At 43.2% G+C, this 19,822-nt stretch overlaps 1 protein-coding gene across 1 annotated transcript; it reads right to left on the minus strand.

Annotated features, from left to right (window-relative positions):
• Positions 1-290: 290 nt before the first annotated feature.
• On the minus strand, positions 291-19,221 carry mrasa (muscle RAS oncogene homolog a). Its single transcript, XM_085383857.1, has 6 exons — positions 19,061-19,221; positions 7,381-7,648; positions 6,457-6,610; positions 4,931-5,030; positions 4,500-4,579; positions 291-2,932 (listed from the first exon to the last, which is right to left on the minus strand). Exons 2-6 carry the CDS (start codon positions 7,571-7,573, stop codon positions 2,833-2,835), a joined length of 627 nt encoding a protein of 208 aa, XP_085239983.1. The 5' UTR covers positions 7,574-7,648; positions 19,061-19,221; the 3' UTR covers positions 291-2,832.
• Positions 19,222-19,822: the final 601 nt, after the last annotated feature.

The raw sequence follows: 19,822 nt of genomic DNA on the forward strand, positions 1-19,822 counted from the left end.
CAGGACTTGTTCTGTGTGCCAACCTGGCCAAATCCCCTCCGAGGAATTTGGACAGGCTTTTTTTGCCAACGAGGCAAAAGTGAAGCTTTCAGCATTCTCACAGTTGAAGTCGATGGAGTGTGACGTCTCTGAAGATTAATGAGGGGAGCTTCTGCTGAGCGAGCAAGGCGACAGGAAACACGAGCAGCCGCTGAACGCCACTCTGATCACATGATCAGGAGAGTACTGCATATTCTACGGATCCACCCCACCCACCCAAAAAGTGTCTAAAAAGATAAATCACAGTCCTGTTATTTATTTTATTGAAATATAATCGACCCCTGAGGCTAGAGAAGAAGGCCACAGATTGTGCCTCGTCTAGCGCCTCAGTCTGACACAGCCAGTTAGAACACAACAGACCTGCCAAAAAACACGTTACACAACTTGTGAAAACTCCTTTTTTTGCAAACCAAATGTAAAAGTTTCCACCTTCATTCACTTACAAAGTTTCGGGATGTATAAAACTGAAATCTGTTACATAATTTAAACAGAAGCTCTTCATTTACTCACAATCGCCCTTTCAGGATTCCTCAGGGATTTTGATCAACCCGAGAAAGGCAGCAATCAAATGTTTCTGGACAAAAAACAGATACCAGCAGGTAGTTTGCTTAGTTTAGCACGAGCCTCACCAGGAAATTTGAAAAACACACACAGTGGGGAGCTTTTTTTCTTTGTCCAGGTCTGGGACACACTGAGGTAACAGACAGTAATAAATTATTTAATTCCTTATAAAACACACAAGATTCATATCAATAATACAAAATGGTATCAAACACACATGATGCAACATTTTCAACACATTCGGTTTTTCTTCTTTTTTCCTGGAGTCTGTTGCTTCTGTAATAGCTGGAGTCCTTTTCTGGAAACTCCTGATCAGTAAATGTCGATCAGTACTGTCAATGTTGTATTCCTCCTTTAGCAGAGGGCGATTCCCACTTCCACGCTCAGGTGAATTTGTCATTTAATAAATGATTTTTCACGGGCAGCCTTCTTAAATTCAAAACTGAATACCGAACAACGTTTTTTTAAATACCTTTTGAATATTTTTAGTCCCATCCTAGTTTTACTCTGTTACAATCACCACAGAGGCAACAGGCACACAGCGTTACGACACCTATCAGCTCGCTTCGTTTTCCCTATTTTTACATTCAGACGTTGTTACCGTGCTCCTCGCTTCTATTACTGATTCAGAAAGAAAACAACATGCCGATAGGAAAGTGAGAAATCGTATTAAAAGTGCAAAAAAAAAAAAAAAAAAAAAAAAAAAAAAAAAGATGCACTCCTTCCTTCAAGAGTCCGTATTCATCCAGAGAGCAAAGTGTCAGCTGAAACTTTAGTGCGTTAACAGTACGAGCCATTTCGTATATTATTAAACTGTACATTCCTATCCACCGCACGACCACGAGCACCGAGTCACTGAGCGTGTTGTTGCTTCTAGTGTGCAGTTTCCCTACACCTAACCGTGGTCTGTGGCTAAGCTAACATGGCTTTCAGCCCTGGGAGCGCCGCGCCGCCGACACATTCCCAGGTTACCGTTTTTACCCCCCACACAGATTTATCTTATGACGTAGTCCTGAATTCAGTGGTGCAGTCTGAACAGCCTGTAGACTGAAATAAAGTGACATCACATGGTTTTGGTTAGTGGCCAGCGCAAATCACGAAGCTCTCGTTATCCCTTATTCTATTTCATTAAGACTTTCCTGGAGAGCTTCTGTAAAACAGCACTGAATCTGTTTACATTGCCACAGTTTGTTTTTTTAATATCAAATATAATCATATTTTTCTGTAATATTTCAGCTATAAAAACATGGGAGGAAAAGAAAAGTATCAGGACAGCTGATCGTACAGTACTTAACAGATTGCACTCGTTACCGACGACGACTGAAGAGGCAACCGAACCAACCGTCAAACACTTCGAGACAAAGTGGCTCCTGGTGCCGTCTGTTTGCACGTGAGAAACTAGTCCCGCGTAAGAGTGTAAACAAGGCCTTTAACAGATCGCCACGCCAACCGGTCTCAGTATTCTCTTTAACAATAATCAAACACTTGCTGATCTGCTCGTAGCATTCACTGACACATGTGACACGTTTCTTTCACTTGCCCTCTCGCCGCCCTCCAAACTGACATTTCCAAACCACATCACCACAATGTTCACGCTCACTATACTCACTGGGCTCACCGTCCACGTATCGACGACACTGCACAACATCTATTGTCACCACTCTCGGCTTCGTCCGCTCTGCAGAAAGAGAACAGGGATCCAAAGCCGGCCTCGTCGGGCATCACGTCGGAGCTTTTCCCACCGGAATTGAAGGTGCGTGGGGACAGACTGCTGGGAGTCAAAACCACAAACACCGCTGCTTTTCCTTCCCTTGCTCAAGAGGACAAAAGGTTCCAAGTCCAAGGTGATTCTGACCCCTGTCTTTCCCGGACAGTTTGTTGTCTTGTGCCACGTTTCATAGTAAGTTCATAAATTAGATAACTATGCATTTCAGGGACGAGTACAGATGGGGAGAGGTTCTCAAAGAAAGAAGAAAAACCTTTGAAAAGGACCATATAGTGAGGGGGGCAGGCGTAGCGCTCAGTCCGAGGCATCGTGAGGGGCCGAGTCCAACATTTCAGATCAATTTCATCCTTCCTGGATCCATCGAGTCATTCCTCAACCAACCCCCAGTCCCTTTTGTGCTCCCGTAGTTTGACCACTGCTGGGGAGTTCCCTGACATCCAAAGGTTTGTTGGTGTGTGTGCGTGTGTGTGTGCGCGTGTGATAGATGATGGAGATGATGAGCTTGGTCACAATATGGCGCAGTGGAACCTGTGGGAGGCCGTGGAACGCTCCGCCCTCCACTTCATCTTCTTTTTCTTCTTCTGGTTTCTCTCTGGGACCTGTTGTCTGCAGGCAGCAAAAAAGAAGAAGAAAAGGCATAAACCTCTTTTTTAATCATTTGAAAGCAAAACTTTAACTTTGTACTTTAAATGATCATTTTTCTCCAGCTCAGGAAATCGTCATTTTAATCTCCAAATTTTACCCACAAGGTCAATTTCCCAAGTTTTACTTTTGATTTCCATTTCTGACGCCGAGTAGTGGGAATCAAATTTAAAAACAGCAGATAATTGCAATGATCCCCCTGAACTAGTACATTACGCCCCTTTAATAAAACTCTTTTTATAACCTTTGCACTGTTTTTACTGAGCTCCAGGCTTGTGTGTCTAATGTTTTCCTGTGCTCATGTCTCCAGAATCGAGACAGAGCCGAGTCCACTGCTATAAAAGAACCCATAAATCCATAAATCAATGCACTGGCTGTTGCTGATTAAGTATAGCATTTCATGAGTGCTCAGGGCAGATCATTCAATATTCTGTGAACCTCCCTTGTGACTGGATGTCTAAAGTATGACCACAGGAGGGCAGTGTTGATTCATCGAGCTCCAAATGTGTTGCAAAGGAAGAGTTTTCTCATGAGTCAGCTACAAGCTGGCAAACGCACAATAAGAGCTTTCCACAAGTCTAGTAATCGTCTTTTTTTAATAACGTGTGAGAGAACGCACTGATCTGCTGCTGTGTAACGAGCACGAAGCCCCGACACCACAAGAGGGATTACTTGTCACCCTTCGGAGTGTTCGGCCAGACTTATAAACAGGATGTGACCACATACAAAAACCAAATTCTTCTGAAATTACACGGGTCAAGACAGGAAGTGGCTTTGGTCTTGTTTCCCCCCCCCCCCTTTTTTTCCCCCATCCTTCCTAAAAACACTTTCACAGTCCAGCGTTGCGCTGCGTTGCATCACTTTAGCTTTATGGCCAGCTGATGCATTTTTACTGTTGCTTGATATGAGATTTCAGCTGCTCCAGAGTTTTGAAGTTTTCTTTGCCATGCTGTTTGTTATAGGTGACTGCAGATCAGACTCCTTTAATTAGAGCTGCATAGTCATGTTTTGTGTTTTGGTATCATCTATGCCTCTTTGATCCAAAACCCTTTTACCAAGTTTATAATTAACAGCACCGTCACAGATGTGCATATTAGCCAATGGCATTTTTTTTTTTAATCCTTTATTTATCCAGGTAAAAAATCTCATTGAGATTAAAAATCTCATTTCCAAGAGAGACCTGGCATCATGGCAACAAAAGTCACATACCACATTGGTATATAGCATTCAAACTAATACCCCCTCCACACCATCTCACACGCCTTTAGGACAGAGCGCTGTTGTCGGGAGGATTTTGTAAAAGAATCCGAAATTCGTGTCTTGTAAAACAAACCTCACTTCATCTTTAATGAGACGGGAACACGTCGGCGTTCCTTTGCAGTTTTAACCTGCACTCACAGGCGGTACCACGATTTTTGTTCCATCTGTTTTAATGAAGTGCTGCCTTTCACGCAGTGGTGACCCATCTTTACATAAAGTGCATCCCTATCCCAGCGTATTTATTTCAAAGATCTGAAGGTCCTCAGGTTACCTTATAACACGAACCAGTTCATGAAAGGCTTTGTCCACGTTCATTGGGGGGTCCTTGGCACTGGTTTCAATATAAGTTATCTGAGGAAACAAATATGAAACATGAGCAGCTCAGTCAGGTGTTTAAGTTTACAGTAATGTGCAGTTCAAGTCTGTGATGGTTCTGAAAGACCAATAATGATTAAGCATTAATCGCATTCAGAACTGTTGCCTGTCTAAACAAGCTGAGAAGTAGCAGCTTGCAGGCCTATAAATGCCATTTGCTCATTTCCTTGAACGCTGGTCTTTTCTGCCCCCGTACACAGCCTGTGTTTATTACAGACTAACATGAAAACACTGAAACTTAAAGCTTTGCATAATTCAAAAACCCTGATGCTGTTTGTAGGCGGTAATAAGTCATCAGGGACACGTGCTTAAGGAAAGACTACTTACATTATGCTTTGCAGCCATCTCCTGCCCCTGGTCAGTTGTGACTTTTCTTAGGTGGACCAAGTCCACTTTGTTTGCGACCAGCACCATGGGGAAGGCCTCCCTGAGACGATAAGGACACAGAGTCGAGATGCAATGCATCGCTGTATTACTGAATATTTTATCGATGCGTACAGATGTTTCAAACAGCCTTGAATGCTTAGTCATAGGAGGATATGACTAATTCTCGCTTGCATTTGAAACGCTAACACACTAAAAAACAGGCCATGTTTAATTTGGGATAGATCAGCTGCTGATGAGCGCAAATTTTGACAGACTCCAACTCGTTCAGTTCCGTTTTTTTGTTTTTCCATTTCCTGCGTGTGACTCAGTTTTATTTGTCAGTCACGGTCGAGAACTGACGACGACAGATTTCAGCTTTGGAAATAACTGATGTTCCGTCGGTGTGAGCAAGAGCGAGGAAAGGAGGAGACCTTCATCTTCAACCGCCCTTAAATCACATGATAACCATACCCCTCAGCGCGGCCCGAGTCAGCGAGGGCAAAGTTTGGTCTTTAATGAATATGATGAACTACTTCCTCTTTTGCTATATTTAACAGAGTGGTTCACACAGACTTTCAGTTGAAATGTTGGTGCTTTCCAGACTGCTCGTATAGCTTTTGCAAACAAACCTTTTGAACTGCGTACCCTTTGTGTTCATAAGGGCACACTAGGACAGAGACCAAGACTCTCTGGAAGATAACATGTGCCTTAAATGGAAAGGGGAACCTAATCGGATGCTATATATGACATCTAAGGCAAAATTTACTTCACAACATTTCAGTTCTTTGTCTCCCTTTGGACCAAACATGACACAGACAGCCCTGACTGCACATTTATGACACAGTCTGACACAGATCTGTCTGACGGTGTAATGAGACATTTATACTGAATGAGATTAACAGTATAAAGAAAAGGTTCAATAAAATAAACTACATACAACTTGCCTCCAACTTTCACACAGTGCAATCAACGTTCGTGGCACCAGTGATTTCAAGCGTTTCTCATGATTAAATACCGTCTCAGGTTGCTTGGCACCATGTTAGCAGTAACCATCCTCTGACTGAGGACTTCTGAAACCCCCCAGTGCAGCCAAAGCCAAGAAATAGGTTCAGTCACCAACACACTAAAAAGTGATTCTCTCCACCCAAAAAATACTATCCTCTGTGCTCTCATGTAACACACTGTAAAAAAAATGCCCACTTGGAAAAGTGTGGGAGTTTAAACTTGAAAAAGTTTAAACTGCCTATATATGGATAAACAAATGCTTATAATGCACTGATACAGTAAGCGCACCGTGCATTCATTTCTTTGTATAATCTTCAGCTGATAAGGCTCACTGCTATGACGTAGTCAGCTAGTTATTAAAGCCATGTTTTAATAACTAGCTGCAAAACTTGCTCCAAGAGAAACAAAGAAAAGAGGGGCTGCAAAAGACTTTGCAAGAATATTTTATTTTGTTGTCCAAGTGTTTATTTTTCTGCTCCTACCTGTCTTTGACCCGTAGTATGAGTTGATGGAATCGGTCAACGTGTTCAAAGCTGGCCTTGTCCGTCACCGAGAAGACGATCAGGAAGCCGTCTCCCGTCCTCATGTACTGCTCCCTCATTGCACTGAACTCCTCCTGACCGGCCGTGTCCAGTACTGTGTCCATGTCGGGACAAATGCATTAATACACTGAGAAGGGTCTCAGGGCTCTTCACTTAAATCACACAAGTACACGAAATACTCCCCGAGCATCATCTGATGCAAGGATCGCACTTTGAACATGCATACGTTCATTAAAAATACATCAGACTAAAACAAAACTGATCCACACACAAACATCAGTAGTATTTAAAATGTGATTTTTATCAGAGCCACTGTGGACGTCCTGTCACTACAACAGGTGAGTTTTAGTTTCATGCCCCCCCCCCACCAGCACAATCGCTGCACACTGGGAGAAACACATTTGTACATCTACGTGGGTCTGTGGGCCACTGTCCTTATCTTGAGTGCATTCATGGCTTAGCTACACACTTGCGTAACAGTTGCATCACAAAGTGACATTTTCTCTTTGCAAAGGTCAGAAGTTCACTTATAAAAGACTGAACATATTCAATGATAGAACAATTTAGAAATGATCTGTTTTTCAGGTCTTTTTGCATCCTTTATAATTACTCAATTTATATTTAAAGGGAAAGGATAAAATTATGGAATTGTACACAGTTTCTCTCACATGGAAAAACCACAGCTGATGTTTTATATAAAGCTCAGTGTAGACAGCTGCCGCAGGATTGTAATTACGGGCAAAAGAAGAACAATAACAAATGTTAACTTGTGGCACGATGATGGATGTGTTGTGCTGACTGAAACAAAAGGAGGGAAAAATAAGCATAGAAGATTTACAAGCTGTCTGGTTCTTTGGAACTCACCGTCCAGTATGGCCCACTGTCCGTCTATTTCTGTGTGTTTAAGATACGAGTCCTCAATCGTGGGATCGTAGTCTGGCACGAAGATCTTCTGGAAAAACTGGATGGTGAGGGCACTCTTCCCGACACCCCCATCCCCCACCACCACCAGCTTGTACGTTGGCAGGTTGTCACTTGGCACGGCGCTGGTTGCCATGGCTACCCTCTACAGTGGCGGTAAAGGTGGGAAGTAGGTAGGATAGCAGGTGGCTGACGAGACGCACCTGGCTGGCTGAAATGCAGAACCAAGTGAGGGAGACGAGGGATTGACAACAAAGGGAGGGAGGGAGAGAACAAGCCAGAGATGTGTTAAGATTTTTATTTCCCCCCCCCCCCCCCCAGGCTGGTTTTACATCACCATGGAGACAGAGCACAGCCAGGAGATGTAGATCAAAGCAGAAAGAGGAAAAACAAAGATGGGAAAACTAGAGCAAGAGAGGCCAAAAGGCAGAGTTCAGCTCGGCTCACGCTGGATTATTTTCATAGCTGAGTAACAGTAAGTTCGTCCCAGAGCTGCACCCACCAGAGGAACAAGCTCAGCGGCATGTGCTCACGGGCTGAAAGCCCAAAGCAGCGACAACACAAGGTGGATTTACACATCGGTGGGTTACAGCTAGGGCTGGGTATCGTCGCCGATTTTTATAATTGATTCAATTCTGATTCACAAGCTCCCGATTCAATTTTGACTCAAATGATCAGAATTAGAATATTTCTGTCTCAGTACATGTCTATATTTTTATATCCATGTATAGAAACAAAGCTGACACGTGTGAGCATCACAGCAGATGACTGTGTCAAAGTAACCAAGGATAAAAACATGAAGGCGATTTTCCTGGCCTGGCTTTTTATAGCAGATAACCCTATTAAAATATTCTGCAGTAGTTAAGAAAACCATGAATCAACATACGAACATTGAGTCACTTAAGCAGCATCAGGTAGAGCTCTCTCTCTCTCTCTCGACACATACACACAATCATAGGCGAGCGCTTCCTTTGCAAGCAGCTAAAACCACCACACAGGAAAATCCCTGCCAAGCAAAATACTTCGGTTTCAAATTAAGAGCTTTCCTCTAAAATACAAAAAAGAAAATGCTGTCATTCTGCTGCTGCGTGAAACAGACGACCATTAGAGCGTGCATATGGCATCTTTGTAAGCTGGCACATTTTAAATCTAAGTGGGAAGCTTTCCTGCGTGTGCTTCACAAGTCAAAACTAAATGAATGACGACAACAAAGCCACAGAAATATGACGGCTCAAAACACAGATGTACAGCTGGAGCTTCTAATTACTTTTTAAGAACAAAAATGAACTTCAACATTAAGGGGTTAAACTGAAGCTTTCTGTGGGAGAGGCGTCAGTGCTCAGTATATCAAATCATTCAGAGGCATTCTGCACTTAAACCACAGGAGAACAGCCTGTTTGCTACTCAGTCGTAAGATTATGTGCTTCGAATCAGGCATCGCCTTGTTGCTGGAGCTTTAATATCCACCATGCTATCTCAGTCTGTCGTGGCAGAAAGTTCAGACCACAGCTGTCCTCGAAGCTCCCAAATCTACAAAGAATGAGTCACGAGAGGAGAGCGGGAAAGCGGGTGAGAGAAATCGGAAGCAGGAGTGAGGCGGAGGAAGTCGGGCCGTACGAGGACAAAGTTGACAGAAATGTTGTAGCGTGGTGTTGAGTCGCTGCACAGAGAGCCGCTTTAGTTCGCTTCCTGTTTTTGATGCGTGACACTGACTGCTCTTAACTCCAGGCATACAATTAAAACAGTTTTTTAAAAATAATCTGAGCAGACAAATAATCGCACAACACTTCCTTCATGGAATTAGATCTGCACAGGTTGGAACCAACTTTTCCTCATCATTCACAACACCCAAATTACAGCCACAGTCAGCCCAGACGCTGCCAACCTTCAGTCCAACCCAGAGCCATCGGAAGCTTGGAGATGTGTGTGATAAATCTGGGGTGACCAGAAACAAGTCGATCAGAGGGACCGCTTGGCTCGAGCAGTTTGAGGACAAAGTTAGAGGTTAGAGGAGGAAAAGATGAAGAGCACCGAGAAGCTTCATGGATGTAATGAAGGAGGACATGCACAGGGTTGGTGTGACAGAGGCAGATGCTCAGGACGGGTGAGCTTTAATAAATTTGCATTTTCCTCTGCGTGCCCTTCCTAATGCAACCCTCCCATTTACCTGTGCTTGGAACCATTACTAGGAGTGACCAACGCCCATGAGACCGGGTTTGTGTGTCATCCCCTCCCAAACCTAGAATCTTTCACATGTCAGACAAATAACCACCATGGAGCCCCAGAATTTCATCACAGGCTCTACAGGTCGCTCTTCCAACTGCTGCTTATAAAGAAAAAGCATCTGCAATCTTTTAAGAGTGTGCATGAAGATAACCTGCCAAAGAGGCCTTTCTGTCCAGAAAGAGCGTTGGAGTAAATCTGCAGTTTGATCTTGAGGGTACAAAGAGCAGGCCTTTTGAAACAGAACAATCAGAGAGAGTCGTTTTGCCAGTAACTGAAGCATGACGATAGGAAATCTTATTGTTCTGGATTGTTTTGCTGCCTCTGGACAGCTCTCAGTCGTTGACTCTACTATTCATTTTTTTTGTATTGGGAAGCATCTGAGGAAAATTTGAGGCCATGAGTATCAAAGCTGAAGTTGAACTCCAAGTAGACCTTGTAACAGGCTAATGATCCTAAGCACGCTGGCAAATCCACACTGGAATGGCTCAAAAGCAAAAAAAGACCCAGATATGAATCTCATTAGAATGTTGAAACATGAGGCACGTGCAGGAAAATCCCCACACAGCTCCAAACTTAAAGGATTTTTCCACAGAGAAAAAAAAAAAAAAAAAAAAAAAAAAAAAAAAAAAAAAAAAAAAGTGTGTCTGCTGATGTTATAAAAGCTGATTTGATGATACCAGCACTGCTAATCTGTAGATACCAAATATTTTTAAAAATTAACAAATTTAAATAAGATGTACCCTTTTTAAAAACAAAAACCAAACATTAGTTTGGGGAGCTTTCCTCAACATAAATAAAATAAATTATCCAAATGGTTCTTATTATTTTGATATCATTCCAGACTCTTTGGCTAGAAATGAAACACCTCCAATGTTCATAAAGAGAAATTTGCTCCAAGGTCATTTTATTGGTAACATTAAGTATATGAAATTTTATTGCAAAGATATTAAAACATGCACCCAAAGCCATCCAAATACATATAACACATAAAATTAAAACCAGACTTTCACATTACAACGAAACCTGCAGATTTACAGTTTTAATTAAACTGCAGCAAGAGATAAAAGCATAAAAAAAGAGAAACATTCACCCACTAGCATCAACACTCCTACCACCCACACACCCATTCCTCCTCCATCGTGCAGGAAACAGCTGTCAGCTGGCTAAAGTCCATCCTTTCCTGCAGCACAATGGAGGGAAGGAAGATGTTTCCTTCCTTTGCAATGCCAAGCCAGGTTAAGCAAAAAGATTGAGTCAAATTCCTGATGTTAAAACAAAAAAATAAAAATAAACTCTTCAGTCGTTTAGATGTCTGGATGGCTGTCAAAGCCACAAAATAGGTGTCTATTCCACTTTAAAAGCCATCTATGACTGAAGAAAAACAAATAACCTCATGAAGCACTCTGAAACCACAGCACACATTACAGCTGTGGTTTTTACACCAGTCATACATTTGGTGTTCTCGATGAAACCAACTCACATCTAAACCTTATCAGGTTCATCTTGATTTCACTCTTAGACTATTTGGTGGCATCTCCCTACAACTGCATCTGTGCCTTAGAAAAACAGAACGACAGGTGACATCAGAAACCACACAGAAGACTCTGTGGAGAATCTGTTTATTACAAACTAGCCAAACCACTTAACCCCAGCACAAAAGAGACAAATAACCCTTAACCTTCGCCTGACTTTTGGACAATAACATGCATCGAGAAAAAGAGAGCGATAACATGAGGACTAAAATGTTTGATGTGTTCAAGAGAAGTGTGTTAAATTTGTAAAATAAGGACAACGTGTTACAAACCACCCAAAACAGTATCTGCTGACACTTCTGAGGTATCACTTCACTTCACTTTAAACAGACTGTACTTGTGTTTTACTCAAACCTGGCATCAGCTGCAGGACAGAGATGCTAACTAGCCAACTGTAGCAAAATATAATATAATATATGGCCGGGAAGCATTAGCATCAAAGGGTTTGTTTGTTTTTTAAATATAGATTTGTCTGTCTGTGAGAACGTCATCTTCGACTGCTAAGTTAAGTGTTGACGTGTTTTCCAATCAGCTGTGCGAGGCCCTTCTACTCTCCATTCTTGTGTATTTGTGAGCAGCTCGCTCACTGGTCAGGTTGTTGTTGCGACAGTCCTTCATCATCTACCCTCAAAACCAGTTTTGTCCTTAAAGCTGCAGAGCAGGAGTTCAGGATGAGAGACTGTCTCAGTAAGGCAGCTGGTTTACTGCCTACTCGTATTAAGTGACAAAGAAGAAACATGAAAGTTGTGCTCAGATCACACATGCATTCCTCTGTGGAAAACCATCCCTGTTGTATTTATAACATTATGATTTTAGGGGAGGAATTATGCTAAGAAAGCAGTCATGGTTTATAATCCTAAAGAAATCCTAGAAGGCAGGTTTAAGGTTTAACAATCCAACTCTAACCCAAACTCATGTCAGTTTCCCACTGGGCTACACGAGAAAGTCGTTCACTCCTTTAATAGATTCTTTCAAAATAAGACACACCTTTGATTTCTCACTTGTTCTAAAAGCATTTCCTCCCACATTCATTCCAAGTTGTTAAAAGTACACCCAACTGCACGTTACAACTACAGTTTTCTACAGTGTGTCCCATTACACGAGTCCAAAAACCACAAAATTAAATCACAACAACTATGATTTCAGTAAATACCCTGTGGGACACAAACAGGAGCACTCGCTCATGTCTTCACCGAACTCGGCAGCCCCAGCTGACCATAAAATGCCGTTTCCCCCCCTCATCCCTCACACAGCCAGTAAATCTGCAGCACATCTGCTTACACTCTGCTGGTGTGTGCATTTACACAGAAAATGGATGAAGCTGGTGTGTTTTGAGCCTCATATTCTGCCCTCGCAGAAAGTCTCCCTGGGCTCGAGACGTGGCTAGTTGCTGTTGGGAAAGGATCAAGGGATTTCCCTCTTCACGTGGGAACAAAGCAGCTCCATAACTCACAGAAGGAACACAGCAGTGCACGCCCCGGTCTGCACTGTACTGCTGATATAAACACTCATCAATCAGATGAAGTGTTAAACCATAATTCACCAAGTTAAACATGCGATAAAGTCCACACAGATTCCACTTTAACGTTTTAACTTATCCATTTCGAAAATTTACATTTTGCTGAAGTTGATCAAGAATAATAATCGTTTATGTTGAAACTAACTTTTTGTTGAGAAACAGGGTTCAAAAAGCAGGAAAAGCAGTAATTCACCATAGAACTGCCCGCCACTGAATCCATCCACAGATAACTCCCCAACGGGGTGAAATCAGTGCCCGACCCATCAAAATCAAGACACAAGAAGTGGAATCCTTCACTGCGCACATTAACGCTGTGGATAAGAACATCAAGTTCACCAGGGAAGACACAAAGGACAACTGTTTGCCTTTCCTGGACTGCGCTGTGCACATTGAAGAGAACGGCAAACTCAACATCGAAGTTTACCGGAAGCCCACACACACAGACCAGTACCTCCTCTTTGACTCCCATCACCCTCTGGAACACAAACTTGGAGTAATCAGGACCCTACACCACCGGGCAGAACATGTTCCCTCTAAGCCTGAAGGGAAAAAGAAGGAACACACACATGTAAAGGAAGCACTCAAAACGTGCGGCTATCCTAAATGGGCGTTCTTAAAGTCAGCAAAGAGGCACAGAAAAGAAGACCAGACACCAGCGAGGGAGGACAGACGCAACAACATTGTCATCCCCTATGTAGCCGGCGTATCAGAGAAACTCAGGAGAGTTTTCTCCAAGCATGACATCCCAGTGTATTTCAGACCCAGCAACATGCTCAGACAGAAACTGGTTCACCCGAAAGACAAAACGCCAAAACACAAACTTAACAATGTGGTGTATGCTGTACAGTGCAGCGAGGAATGCTCAGACCTCTACATTGGAGAGACCAAACAGCCACTTCACAAGCGCATGGCACAACACAGAAGAGCCACCTCCACAGGACAAGACTCAGCTGTCCATCTGCATCTTAAGGATAAAGGACACTCTTTCGAGGATGCCAATGTTCACATTTTGGACAGAGAGGACAGATGGTTGTAAAGAGGAGTGAAAGAAGCCATCTATGTCCACTGTGAGCGACCATCTTTGAACAGAGGCGGGGGTTTACGACACCAACTCTCTGCCATCTATAATCCAGTTTTGAGATCCTTCCCAGACGCCTTAACGCCCACTCACATCCTGGGCCATCTGACCTCAGGAATTCGCATGATAAGGTGGGGCCAGGTTTCACAATGAACACACCCGAAACTCTGGCTGATTGGGACCCACACCCAGTTTCCCACCTTGGCTCAGGCGATTAGAGGATCATCAGGGGGTCCTTTGTCCCTCTGTGGGGGGAAACTCCCACTAGGTTTATATCTGGGACTCTCCACCATTTGACCTTAGAACTGAAGAAGCTTCTCGGATGAGAGGTGAAACGTCTTCAAGCAACTTAAAGAAGTCCAGACGCTTTTCTTTGCAAGCTCCTTTGACTACGATGACCTGGATGACTGAGAACCTTCACAGACAGACCCATATTAACCATGTAATGATCTAATCGCATCACAGTTTATAACAGCCAGTTATATAAAAACAAATAATTTATTTTTTTACTATAAGCTGGGAAAAACTTCCTTCAATCGTGCATGTTTAGAAAGCCATAAAGACGCCAACCAGCTGATCAGAGCAGCAGAGAATAAAGGAGTGCATAAATAACTGTGCGTTAAAGAAAGAAAACTGCTTATATATTTAAAAAAAAAAAATTTTTAAACCCTTAAAACTAACAGCTAATAGCTGAGAATGCCACTACCTCTAATTAGAAATTACAGTCTATAATCAGTCGGCTTAAAATAACAGCAGTGTGGATCTCACCTGTTCAATCTGGGAGAGAAGGCACTGCACAGCTCCCACCATTTATAATGTGTGACAGTCCTGCCATCTAGCCAAAAATCTAAATACACAAACCTGCTCAGGGACAAAATAATAAACATCAGGCTGCAAAAAAAAAAAACAAGCGCAAACAGCCAGTGAGTCTCATGTTAACAGTGTTAATCCTCAAACAGGAAACGCTAACATTATTAAGGTAACGCCACAGTCCAAGGACAAGCATCACGCCGACTGGTTCAGGACATATCTGTGGCTCGAGCCTTTAATGGCCGAGCGAGCTGCTTGGTTGGTAAAATACACGGCGGTGTGTTACCTCACCACTGTGTATTTTACCAACCAAGCAGCTCGAAGCCAGAACGAACAGAGCAGAAATGAAGATGAGAGAAAAGTGAAGTTAAAGCCATATTATAGCTGGAGGAGAACAGCGATCTGAGGTCAGCTCACAGGTTACGTTCCCACCATCCTCGCCTCCCCCTGGGTGGGGGGCCAGGGGGAGGCGAGGAGCATTTAAGGGGGTGACTGTGGAATAATCACACAGCCAGTCATGTACACTGGGCACTTTAAAATGTTTGTGTGAGACAGACTGGGTGGGAGTAGTTGCAGTACAGGACTTTTCTGGAAAGGGTCATGTAAGGGGTGTGGGGATGCTGGGAAGGATATGTAGTGACTGACACCATCCAGCCAGGAAGCACATGAGTAATGGTTTTCAAAAGACTGTCTCTGCCCATCAACACTAAAAACAAGCTCTGTTTTCAAGCTAGAACTGGCTCAGCACCATTTCCAGAACCTTTTCCAAAACGCGGGACTCGTGCAGACGCAGCAAAAGCTGCACAGAAACCGAACGTGCAGCCTCCGTGTGGAGTAAGATGCTATCCCCAAGCCAGCGTCTTATTGCACAGCTGAGACTGCTTCAAAGTAATGATTATTTAAGCAGCAGCAGGCTTTGATAATTACACTTCACAGTCAGATGCTTTAAACTCATTCTGGCAGTCGGTGTTTTACTGTACGACTGCCTCCAACAGGAACACATCAATCAAAGTCTCCCGCCTTCGACGCATTTCCTCCAGTAACACGTTTCACGCTCAGATCTCAAACACCCCACGGCTGAGAGGACAAAGTGCGAACAGCTCGCTAAATGACTAATCACATGATTGCAGGTCACAACCACTTAGCAGCCTCTGGTCTCAGAGCATTGTTGGTGACCCGATTTAAACATAAACTGCACAAACAGATGATGTGCAGCCTGAAAAAACAAAATAATCCATAAATTTTCAACAATGTGTGTCAGTTTGATCCAGAGTCACTCCCAGTACAGAGACACGCTCCTGTCATAAATCAAAGCAGCTCCGGGGCGCGGCGGCTTGGTGTTACCATAACAGAGCATGCAAACTGCTGTCAGGGAGCAGCTTTAAATGTGATGTTTGCAGTGCGTCTTTGTACTAGAAGAAAGATGAAATGCTTTTAAAGTTTGTTTGGTTTTTTTTAATATTTGATTACGCAACAGTTTTAGTGGTCACTACACTGCATACAGCTCATGAAATAGAAGGGCGATCTCAGAAACACAAATATAACGTTGTCTGTGCTTTGTGATTAAATTTGTCAATTTGCTTGCTAGTCAATATAAAATGAGAGTATCTGTGACTAATGTCACCGCCCATCAGTTAGGAAAGTCCTGTTGTGCAGCCTCACGAGTGTTTTCAACATCACCTTCTTGAGGTTTTGAAATCATATGACAGAGCAGGGAAGTGTTTCAAACCGGGCAACCGTGGCCAAGGAGGTTGGGAAGCGCATCTGTAACCGGAAGGTCGCCGGTTCGATCCCCGGGATCGCTCTCTGTCCTGGTCGTTGTGTCCGTGGGCAAGACACTTTACCCTACCTGTTGGCCAGAGGGCTGCGATATGGCAGCCTCGCTTCTGTCAGTCTGCCCCTGGTGTGGCTACAACTGTAGCTGCCTCCACCAGTGTGTGAATGTGAGAGTGAATGAATAGTGGCATTGTAAAGCGCTTTAGGTGCCTTGAAAAGCGCTATATAAATCCAATCCATTATTAATTAAGACTGGGTAAGTGTGGCCCAGGTAGGAACTAAACTGGTTTGGGAAGAGTCATTACATCCCCCATTTACCAGTAATACCTTATTTGCATACCTCACATAGTAAAAATGATGGATAATCTGCAAATAATGCAGATTACAGCCTCAATAACCTGCATAAAATAGTGATTTTTATTTTAATTGTGCAATTCTTCCGTTAAATCATGAGCATAAAGAGAAACTCGGGCTTGTTTTTACACTCGTGTAGCTCCCGTTTCTTCTATCTCAATACGACTTAAAGTGTGTAGTTTATTGCTGGGCTTCAGTACAGTTGCATCCATAAATCAGCACATCTCCAGAGGCGTGCTTTTCCTGCAAGACTCGATATTGTGAAATAATAAAACATCCACGAGCAAAAATACAGGCAAAACAAGTTATTTTCCAAAGGTTTTGTTCACTTCCAAGTACTTTTTCATTCTTTGTCACTCAGTTTTATTAATTTTTTTAAATCCACTGACATGGAGTGCCCACCAGTATTTGGACTTGTCTTTAACACACACACACACACACACACACACACACACACACACACACACACACACACACACACACACACACACACACGATTGTCTTTCATTTCAGGAATAAATCCTAGTTTGCTTTTTTTGTGGAAGCTACTGTTCTGCCTGTGATGGTGATACTGTACATGCACACCGCCTCCTCACTTTTACAGTCTCTCTCTCTGTGTTCTTTACAACTTGGTGGCCACACACAGAAAACAGCACTGTGTATTTTTATCCTTAGAGAAACTTGTAGCTTCTGTCTCAGATCTCCTTTAAACGGCTGCTTGGTTTGTGATAGACCAACGCATCCTAAACTTTGAATATGTTGCAGAAGCACCTGAACGCGCTTATTTCAAACACTGAATTTAAAGACAAAGGATCAGGCAGGAGGTAGCTGTTTGTCAGCTGATGTTATATTTATTGCATTTTCAGCATTTTCTTTTCATTTGAATTTAGGTAAAAGTAATTAAAATACAACCAACTGTTGAGCATAGTTCAACCTTCTGAATTCTGACCTAAGTGACTTTCAAACTTTATGCTGAAGAGACACCAAAAACAACTACAACGACATCCAAGACAATTTCGTCTCGTCGGCCGAGGGCACTTTTGAGCGCACCGCCTACGATGACTTTGTCTTGTAGTAAGCTCCAGTAGCATATAACCTACTCACTCACACACACACACACACACACACACACACACTCTCTCTCTCGCTTACTTCCTGTGGTCCACATCTAATGTTGGGTCACAGGACACAAAGTTGCTCTCAGAGAGCTCTGGCTCTTTAGCTTGCATCAGTTCACTCAGCCCAGTAAATGAAACCCTCAAGCAGAAGTCTGACCTGACAGTTGTGTGTGTGTGTGTGGGTGATTTTGGTCTGAGTTTTCTCTACGGAGTCAAGTGACCAGCTTCATCCTCATTATGGCCTTTCATGTACTTTTTGTGCAGTTGCAATCATTTGGGAATCACTGCTGGACCTAATCAAGCATGAAGGATACCATCTCAGTACATGACGGGGACAGAGGATAAAGGCTGTGAAGTCCCACATAAAGCTGGACACCTGGTCAATCTAGTCTGCAGCCATCTGAATGTAATTTACCTGCATGAAACGTCACAAAACTGTTCAGAAAAAGTCAGAAAAGCATCCAGCACTGTGCCCACCACCATCATCCTCATGAGGAGCAGAGGGAGGTGGAGAAGGAGAGAGGAGAAGGGTTTGGCCTTTCTCTGAAGTTCTGATGAAAAGATAAAGAGGGATCTGTCTCCAGACAGCCTAATGAACTGATGATTTCACTTTGCTATTAATAGTGGTGGGTGTCTGTGTGTGTGTGTGTGTGTGTGTGTGTGTGCAGGCTGACTGGTGCTTCTGAATGATCTCATCCTATGATTTGATGTATGAAGAATCTCTCTGTTCTCTCTGTCCAGCGGTTAAATCTGCACACGATTTCTGCCTCACAGCCGGACACCACTGTGTGTGTGTGTGTGTGTGTGTGTGTGTACACAGCTGCTGGAAATAAAGAAATAGAGTAAGAGAAAAGGCAAACACTGTGTTTATGACTCTTCCCTGCTGGAAACGTCTGACACACGGAGCCAGGGCCTGCCTGAGTGTGAGGACGCCGACAGTAACCGCCCCTGAATAACGGATTTCGGCTGCTTCATCCTTTTCTTCAAGTTTGCACTGAAAAAGGAAATTCCGCAAATGTGATGCGGTAGGTCGTACGCTCATTTACAGCGAGCTAATCCCCGCCGACCGCCTGCCGTGCTGTCATTACTCGAAGTAATCCTGTGGCTGTTAGCTAGGCTACAGTAAGTTGTTGGCTTTCGCGTTAACGGCAGATTTCACCCGCGGGAACACCGACGCCCGCATTCACGACCTCTAGAGTCTCACACTCACCTACAACGAGCTTCCCTCTGGCGCAACGGCGACGTGTCCTCACACCGACATGTTTCTCCTCATCCTCCAGCTCGACTTCAAACCACCGCCGCCCTTTTGCCTCAGACGAGAGTGAACTGCCCACATCTACGAAACAATACGCCGAGTAGCTAATCTTTGTATTGCAACAGCTGATGCTAAAAATAGATGCGCCCCCGAAGGGGTGGACAATGGTTTTACTGTTGAGACGCGAAAGGACTAAATGTTGTTTTTCAGTGTGATATTAAATGTGTGTTCATGATTATTACAAAAATATAAGCCCTCTGTCTTTTCCCAGGATGTGTTTCTGGTGTTAAAATGTATAAAAACCACGAGGCAGTGACGGAGTACCCCCTTTTTTACTGAAATGGACTGTTCCCTTCTTCAGCGGAATCGTTTAAAGGGCTAGTCCTGTCAAACTGACCGTTCCTAATTTAGGGGAAGTCAAACGGATTAATTGGAAGACTGAGTGTTGATGTTGAAGCTTGTTCGGGATTGTTGGGGGTCTAATTCGCTTATACGTCCACGTATGTGGGCCTATATAATATAGTTATATAGAGTATAATATAATTTCATGTATATATAAAGTATTAATAAGCATTAATCATGAAGTACAATTCTTTGGACAATGTGAATCACGATATAATTTTTGGACATCTAATTGTATTTTCGTAAGGTTTGCAGCTTTTCCTACTCATGAAGACCTCCCCCGTTCCCATTCATACTACATTAAAATAGAAATAC

The sequence above is a fragment of the Rhamphochromis longiceps genome, linkage group LG16 (assembly GCF_057381845.1).
Source record: "Rhamphochromis longiceps isolate RC_006_pf linkage group LG16, R_longiceps_female_GT1.1, whole genome shotgun sequence".
NCBI classification, from domain to species: Eukaryota; Metazoa; Chordata; class Actinopteri; order Cichliformes; family Cichlidae; genus Rhamphochromis; species Rhamphochromis longiceps.